This window comes from Zingiber officinale, chromosome 2A (assembly GCF_018446385.1).
Source record: "Zingiber officinale cultivar Zhangliang chromosome 2A, Zo_v1.1, whole genome shotgun sequence".
Taxonomy (NCBI): domain Eukaryota; kingdom Viridiplantae; phylum Streptophyta; class Magnoliopsida; order Zingiberales; family Zingiberaceae; genus Zingiber; species Zingiber officinale.
The window spans coordinates 175,700,820-175,710,274 of NC_055988.1; the positions used below are offsets into that span (position 1 = coordinate 175,700,820).

The 9,455-nt window shown below is 38.6% G+C and overlaps 1 protein-coding gene across 1 annotated transcript; it reads right to left on the reverse strand.

The window, feature by feature from the left end:
* Positions 1-2,315: 2,315 nt before the first annotated feature.
* LOC122043428 (probable disease resistance protein At1g61300) lies at positions 2,316-5,965 on the reverse strand. Its single transcript, XM_042604028.1, has 3 exons — positions 5,636-5,965; positions 2,949-5,457; positions 2,316-2,521 (listed from the first exon to the last, which is right to left on the reverse strand). Exons 1-3 carry the CDS (start codon positions 5,910-5,912, stop codon positions 2,506-2,508), a joined length of 2,802 nt encoding a protein of 933 aa, XP_042459962.1. The 5' UTR covers positions 5,913-5,965; the 3' UTR covers positions 2,316-2,505.
* Between the last annotated feature and the right edge of the window lie 3,490 nt (positions 5,966-9,455).

The window sequence follows — 9,455 nt, forward strand, 5'->3', positions numbered from 1 at the left end:
GAGAGAAGAGGTTGACGATTCGAGTAGGACCGATGGCTCAGACCCACGTCGGCCTACTATGCACCTTTGGTCCTTCTTGATTCATTGACGAAAGCCACCGCTCCACGCCTTAGTCGGCCCTCCTTGACTTGAAGCTCTATGGGGCCCAACTATCACCCTTTTAGCATTGAGCAAAGTCTACCGGCTATCCTACCCTTCCATAAAGGTCACTTGGGCTGCAGATTATTCATGCGCTCAAGAGTCAAGGCTTGCTACTCCCTCTACTTCGCTATGCCCCTCCCGTCGGCCCTATATAATTATTAGTCAGTGCGCTAGTTCCGTGTTTAAGTTATGAACTTGCAATCTCTCCCGTCCAGACTCTCTCTTTCAAAACTAAGCTCACTGCTCTCTTCTTCATTCCCAAGCAGCTGAAGACTCATTCCCTATTCAAGCGAACCCAACACTGACCCTCCTGACGAAGACTACGAAAGGCGAACAAAGGGAAAAAGCAACAACTGCTCTCTTCGGCTGAACTTCGGTTAGTGATAGAGTCCACTCGAGCATATATGAGCACGTGGGTGCTCACTCCGCTTGCGATCGACCGGTTATATGCAGAGAGTATTATATAAGGCTAAATGCCTTTATGCTCGGGCGGACTTTGTCCGGCCGAGCATATATGAGTACATGGGTGTTCACTCGGCCTGCGGTCGGCCGGTTATATACAGAGAGTATTATATAAGGCTAAATGTCTTTATGCTCGGGCTGACTTTGCTCGGCCGAGCATATATGAATATGTGGGTGCTCGCTCGGTCTGAGAGACCGACTATATACCTTTCCTATCTCTCTGGACCTAAACCCCTCCTTCACTCTCTCGGTCGATCTATCATAATCCGTATCAGTTATAAAGAAAAGCTTTTAAAAATGAGATTCACCCCCTCTCTCGTTTGTTTCTATCTTTCAATTAGACGCTGCAACATCTGGTAATTTGAGTTCATCCAAGATATATAGTCCTCTTGACTACAACCTGTCCCAATCAGTCTCTTGGATCACGGGTCCTGCACATAACAATTTGTAGAAGAAAAATAAATTAAGTATCCATACTCACATAATTGACTAACAGAGATAAGATTAAGTGTAAGGTTGGGAATATAACAGACATCAAAGACAGATAAACAAAACGTAACTAATGAACTCACACCTACTAATGGCATTAAAGTACCATCAGCAGTCACAATAGATATAGACGAATTAAGAGACAAAGGATGACAAATCCGGTGACATATTAGCATGAGGCTGCGAAGTGAGGAATTATTGAAACTCTTCAAACATGTATGGATCCAAAGAAGGGGCAACTACTGCATTTCTAGAGTGGGATGCTCTATAAGTCCAATGTTGTGGTGGATGACTAGGTTGCAATGGAGTATTATGAGGCTGCAATTGTTGAGGTTATGATCGTTGTTACGACTGTTGTTGCAATGACTTTTCTTTGCTAGGTAATAAGGGACATTCAGTCTTCCAGTAACCCTTTTGCTTATAGAAAACACACTCATCATAAGAGACCTTTGGCTTCAACCTATTTTACACTACAATAAAAATATTAAAAGACAACACGACAAAAACAACGATCGTAGAAGAAACCGTTGTGATTTTGGTAAAAAAAAAAAAACAACAATTTTACACTATCCGTTGTCATTGAGGGCATTTTTTTTTAATTAGCAATGCATTTTACAATGATTTTTCAAAACTGTTGTCTTTAAGTATTTTTTTTTATCTTAATAGTAGTTGGACCAACGGTGTAATGAACCGTTGTCAGTGAGAATGTTTTCAGAACGTTTGGAACAACGGTGCATAAACCATTTCATTGTAATAATAAGACAACAGTTTAGTTATAAACTGTTGTTAATAAAATTATAAACATTAAGTTTTTCCCGTCTTAAATTTCATGCAAGAAATTGGGACATGTGTGCGACTTTCATTAATAATCACAAGAAAAAAAATGAGAAAAATAAACATTGTCAATTAATGAGAAAAAATTCTAATAATACATCGTAGCTAAGATTCGAATTCTAAATTCATGATTGATTAATGAAAAAAATTTCTAATAATATACTACAACTGAATCTCGAACTTTAAATCATTGATTGATGCGTCTTTTAAAATTACTAATAAAACTTAGAACTATTTCTTATGTGAATCGAAAAAAATGATATTAACATAATTTTATTTTGAATTTAACTTAAATTAGTTAGTAAAGATCCATATTTTTAATAAAAATAATAAGATGAAATGAAAATACTTCACGATGAAATAAAGTCAAGAAGATAATATCAATATCAAATTTTAAAACACTAAATAGATATCCAATTAACTAGCTAGGAATCATCAATCAAATTTAGATATATGTCCAACCAACCAACCAAAGAATCTAACAAGTTGACCATCCACGACGATCAAAACATTGAACGCCCTATAGTCTCCTTGACCAAAAGGCCGATGCTTCATTTCGAAATTGGTCATAAACCATGATCAACGAGGCCAAGACCTGCAAAGATAAAAAGTTATCTGAGAATGACACATTTTCCTTTTTACTGCTATATCGGGATATTTAACTTACATGAAAAACATTGACTGCAATGAAATAGCCTATTATTTTTTATTACAGATAAGATCATGGTTATTTAGAAAATATGACGAAATTGAAATTACCATTGCTTCTCGAGAACAAGAACTTGCACTGGGATTATTTAAATGTAATTTACCAAAATACTTAAGACAACACTCAGTTTTCATATCTAAATTGCCCTTAAAAAAGAATATCAAAGAAAGACATGCATTTTAAACTATTTAATTTTGCTTACTTCATCAAAAACTAAATCATTTAGATCTAAATACTCATTCATTTCATTTCATTTCGTATAAAGACAGAATAGGTCATAATAAATGATTTGGTATGAAAATATATGTGTTACCTAAAATAAGGGGTGAGGGAATCCTTGATGCTCTCGTCGTCCCAATCCAAGTTATTCCACCAATTGTCTTCACCTTTAATCACTTTTAATCTGTTCTTCAATATTTCAGCCCCAAATGGTAATTTTTTTAGCTTTGGACAATCATACACTTGTACATATTCCAAGTATGGAAAATGGAATGGTCGGTTTGCAATGAGATTGAGATCCGACATGTGCCACAAAATCAAGCATTGGATGCTAGAGCTAGAGATGGGGTTGGAGTTCCCTACCTCGCTTATGACTTCCTTCATTCCTTCACAATAAATTATCTCTAGAAAATTAAGGCATGGCAGTTGGAGAATCCAAGAAACATCATTCAACATAGGGCATCCACAAATACTTAGTTCACGAAGGTTGTTGAGCCGAACTCTATTCAATGAAATCTCTTCCAATAGATTTAGGAAACGAAAATCAAGCCTCTTTAAACATCCTAAACTTGATTCGCGACCCACGCCTACAGCCAACTCTAATCGGTCTAATCTGAGGTTCTGAATGCACAAAAACTCAAGGTTGTCACTTACCCTGCAGCCCCATTGTAGAGTGCCCAGATCATAGTTTGGAAGTTTTGAAATATTCTCTCCATCCAATGTGAGGTGCCATATGGAGACAGTTGGTGGTAACATATTGAGTCGTTGAATGTTATCTGTTGTAGCATTAATGGTAATTCCCACACTTAATTGGTGGCGTCCTTTGAAACATTTCAGCTCATCCCACCACCAATCAGTCACAAGAGGAATGTTTCTTATATCCAGCCACTGGAGCATTGATAAATTGGATATCGTCCCATTGGGTACGATCTCAAGACCAGTACCCCTTAGAAACAAGTTCTCTAATTTGCTAAGGCAACCAAATTCAAACTGCAATCTTATAATATGATTATCTGACAAGTTTAAATATTGAAGCTCGGCTAAGCTACAAATCTCCTTGGGAAGCTCTGTTATACAACAATCACTGAGATCCAAGTATGTTAAACGAGGCATGCTTGTGAATAAACTCGGAGGAATTGTTTTCAGGTTTATGTTCCCATGGAGAATCAACATAGAAAGTTTTGGAAAAGTGGAAGCTTCATACTCTTGTAAAGAAGTAATCTCATTCCTCATGGATGATGCTCGCTCTGCTTCTTGCCATTCTTCTTGTCTAGGCAAATCACTCAACCCGATTTCTGCTTTTACAATCCATTTTCTTTTGTTCCCCTGCAACCCAGAAACCATCAACAGTGCCATGTCTCGGATGACATCGTGCATCTTTACGACTTTGTCCGAATCACATTTCTCTAGCAAGGATGCAGCCCCGAGAGCTTCCAGATGGGAGTAGCCTTTGGCGAAAGCTTCATTGATCATGTTAAATTCATCGAATATGCCGCAACCTATCCAACACGGTATCAACTCTTCGAATTTGTTGATCTCATAATCTTCGGGCCACAAAGCGCAATACAAGAGACATTCTCTTATGGAGTCATTCTCTAAACTGTCGTAGCTAAGCTTGAAGGCTTTATACATGACGAGTGAATCTTCTGAAAGACCAATGGTTGTCCACTCATGTTTATCCCTTGTTTGATGGAGAGCTTCCTTCCAAGCTTCCCAAGACCTTTTACCTGACATGGCCCGGGCGATGGTGACAAGAACGAGCGGAAGACCTGCACATTCTTTAGCAAGTTCTTCAGCAAGGAACTTAATTCCAGCATCTGAGCTGAGAACATCCCCATCGATGTTCTGCTCAAAAAGTTGCCATGCTTGTTCTGAATCCAGACATCTGACTTTGATCTTCTTTTCTGCCTTCATTTGTGCACACACTGTCTCGCTGCGGGTCGTGAACACCACGACTTTGCGCGGCTGCTGATGCTGCTGTTGGCCTTGCTCAGTAGCCGAGTGTGCCATCCCCAACAGTTGAAGATTCAAATGTTCCCAAATGTCATCAAGAAACATCAAGCAGTTCTTGTTCATCAAGTAACTACAGAGCTTATCACCACAAGTATTTTCACCGTCATTCTCCTGCAGTGTGTTCAGTCCTAGACTCTTAGCAATATCCATCTGGAGCCTTTTCAATTGGCAGCCTTTGGAGGCCACAACCCAAATGACACGATCAAATATGGTATGCTTAAGAAGATAGTGTTGCTGGATTCTGTTCAACGTGGTAGTCTTACCGACACCACCCATTCCGTAGATGCCTATGATGTTGTCTTCTCCGCCATCGATGTAGCCCACAATGTCCTCCACATACGACTCGATCCCGACAGGCGGTCGGTGCGAGATGGGAAGCATCACGGTGGATTTCAGAGGCCCAACTGTGGCAACCGGATCCAAGGCACCAGCTCGGCTCATCAATTCATTAGCCTCGCCGAGCTCCTTTGCCACTCTTCGGATGATGGAGCAGTAGTTCGATGACTGTCTGATAAGAACCTGATCTCCTGCTCGCTGTGTTTGACTCGACGTGCCGTCAGTTTGATTGAAGCAATTGCAACTGAAGCAACCTAACGAAACAAAGCAGTAGAAGACTGATACAAATTCCTTTTCTATTTTTTTTTTACCCTCTTACTCTCTTATAGATAAAAGCAGTACGTAGTAGCTTGTATGGATTAAAACATAAAGCGTGACAATTGAATTGGCATGAAAAGGGGGGGAAAAAAGTATATAGGGGAGAATACTCACTAACGCTTTGGAAATCCTGCTCGATGACACCCACTTTGCCTTCCAATATCTCCACCTCTCGCAGCCACTGGCTGACTTCGTTGGTCGGAATTTTCCCTTGTCGATCCGCCTGGTCGATCTGGTTCTTGATGTCGTCCCTTTTACCTCTCAATCTTGCCATTTCCTTCTCCAATTTCTGGATGCCAGATTTTGGCCTGCCCAGTAATGGCAGCGATGCCCACAGCCCGCTCAGGCAACTGTTGACGTCTACGTCGAGATTTAGGTTGATGCACGCCATGGACAAGGAGAAGGTAGCTTGCAACAAGAGATTTGTTTCGAGCGAGTTTATCAAAAATAAATATAAAAATAAATAAATAGCAGTTAAAACTTTTTAAACATAGGTAGAGTTGACGCAAAACAGAATTATCGAATAATATAAGGTAATACGAATTTAAAAACAATATTCTTGATCGGAGATGTCCGTCATCCACGCTCATTCTACTGTGCCAAACCATGCCATGTGATTTGTACAGCTAAGCAAAAGGAAAGGATAATCATAACGTATTAAAAAACAGTAGAGACTACCAATTAAATTAATTAATTACATGAATTATAGAATTAATTAAAGCCCCTACGAATTTAAAAATAATATTCTTGGTCAAAGATGTCAGTCATCCCACGCACTCACTACTATGCCATGTGATTTTTACAGCTAGCAAAAGGGGAGAATATTATAACGTATTAAAAAAAAGGAAAAGCCATCAATTAAATTAATTAATTAATTAATTACAAGAAAATAAAAAAAATGTATTTCAAAAATGTCCCTCGAAATATCAAAATCACTTTCGTTATATATATATATATATATATATATATATATATATATATATATATATATATATATATATATATATATATATATATAATTTTATACATATGAATTTGCTTCTATTAATATCATTATAATTAATTTAATTGATTAATATGATTAATTATTTATTTAATCTATTATAAATATTAATTAATTAATCAATTAATATCATAATGATTAATCTTTTAATCAATTAATTAATTAATCAATCAATGAAATTAATTATAATTTCACACTCCTCAATGGTTCCACATACTCGAGTTAGCATTCATCTATGAATCTAACTCATATGTGAGTCAAACTTCTGGGAATCATTAAAAACTTTTATTCATCCTTTACTCATTTTACAAGTTGCACCTTTTGTCTCCAGGAATGAATTAGAGTAATTACTCCTAGATGCCTCAAATCTTGTAGCTTAGTCATCCCTTTTAAACCATGATCTTAGGATCTCCAGTCAGCATGGTTGGGTTACCACTACTCGATTTAAATATTGAATTTTAGACTCATTTCCCTAGACATGCAGTATAATTGATCTCTTGGTAGACCTAGCGGATCCGCATAATTTTCCATTTTCAATGGAGATTTTACCACTAGAGATCTACTACTTTAATGGTACTTACCATTTATTTTACACTAGTTCCCTTTTCATAATTTCTTAGATACCATAATGTATAATATATATTGGTACATATAGATGCATTTTATGCAATTAATTCTTTGAGTTCCTAATTTGGATATTTATATCCAAATACTTATACATTTATTGATTAACACCTACATTTATAGGCTTCATTAGAAGATTCATGACCTTTCAATGCCTTATAGAGATTTTTCATTTCTATCTCATTGGGGCTTGTGGTTTACTGAGAGGACAACTTTCCCATAATTTTTAGAATAAATCTAAAACTTATCAACATAGCTTTTATCATCTTCTCAATGTTTTTAAGCCACCATTGTTGAATTATGGTGAATGTGATATAGTCGATTATTGAATGTTGATCTTTCTTGAGAAACATTTCTTGAGCAATATCCTACATTCTCTCCATCAATCATCATAGATGATCTTACTTAGCTTATTTTTCCAACCACATTTCTAGTATTTTATAACACACTTCAAGGGTCTTAATCTTGCTTAAAAGAAAGTCTCGATAAATTTAATCTTCTGATTTCAGTGAGTTAAAACTGTGATTGTCTAATACACTTGTTCTCAAAAAAGTACTATGATCGTTTAATTGGAGTGGTGACCAGGATTGCATTTACTTGACTCAAAAAGTATGCATCCCTTGGTCTTCTAATCTCATCGAGCCAAACTGTGGTCATCTGATTGGAGTGCTAACCAAGATTGAATTTACTGTTCGAGAGACACTCGACTCAAGAAGTATATATCCCTTGGTCTTCCAATATCATCAATCCAAACTGTGGTCATCTAATTAGAGTACTGACCAATATTAGATTTACTCTTCGAGAGACACTCGACTCAAGAAGTATACATCCCTTGGTCTTCTAATCTCATCGAGCCAAAGCTGTGGTCGTTTGATTGGAGTGTTGACTATGATTATATTACTCTTCGAGAGATACTCAAAAGAAGTATACATCCCCTGGTCTTCTAATCTTATCGAGTCAAAGTTGCGATCGTCTGATTGGAGTGATGACCAGGATTGTATTGCTCTTCGAGAGATACTTAAGTCAAGAAGTATACATCCCTTGGTCTTCCAATCTCATCAAGCTAAAGTTGTGGTCTGATTGGAGTGTTGACTAGGATTATATTTCTCTTAGAGAGATACTCGACTCAAGAAGTATATAGCCCTTGGTCTTCGAATCTCATTCAACCAAAGCTGTGGTCTTCTGATTAGAGTACTGACTAGGATTGTATTACTTTTCGAGAGATACTTGACTCAAGAAATATACATCCTTGGTCTTCCAATCTTGTCGAGCCATAGCTATAGTCGTTTGATTGGAGTACTGATCATGATTGCATTTATTCTTCATGAGATACTTGACTCAATTCTCAGTCACTTGCAACACATGTGATGCAATCTTTCTAACTCATCTATTTTGATCTCCACTTAGATCTTATTGAGTCAGACTCAATTTTAGCTTTTTACTAAGTGGGCTTAATCTTCTATCTGAAGACTTTCATTAGCCCTCTTTTTAGATAGTTTAAACTTACTATCCTCAACTTTGTGATTTTAATCAAATGACCCCACAAAGTCTTAACCATCATTGTTATATTATACCCACGGTATAATTTTGTCATCCATCCTTTTAAGGCATGGTTCTTGATCCGGCAGTAAGGTAGGGGGACCTCCTCTGGAGGGGAGTCAATGTCACGTGGAGGTCAAAAGGCAAAATGGTCAGCATGAGACCCATCCGATCGGAGAAGGGTCGGGTCAACCGGCCTATCGGGTCCGGGCAGAATCAAAGACAACCCGACGGGGAGTCGGGTTTACGACGCTCATGGTGAACAGGGTCGCCGGGCTGAGCGGGTTGCCCGCTCGGCCGTGGCGTAAAGTATCAATGCTGTGAAGGAACAGTCTCAGCCGAGCACCCGGTCGGACCGATACCTACGCCCGGTCGGACCGATGCCTGCCGAACGGATGGACGCTCGGCTCGGGGAGAAAGGAGACAAGGACAAAGGGACATTGGGGAACCTCATCTTCTGACAGCAGGCATATTCGACGACCAGGCCATACGTAGAATCGTACGACGGAAGGTTCTGCTGCCCCATCAAAGAGGTGCTCAGGCTGTAGCAGTATGGTGTCAGACATGCTCCTCTGACAAGCCCATACTGAGGTATGGTATAAGACACGTGTACGCCTCGGTAGATGTGCACAAGCCTCCCCACAGCTCTATATAAGAGCCCTCAGACTTCGCTGGAGGTACGCGATCTCGCATCCTTGGAGCCACTTCTTCGTTTTCCTCTTGCCAGACTTGAGCGTCGGAGGGTCGTCGCCGGGAACCCCTTCCCAG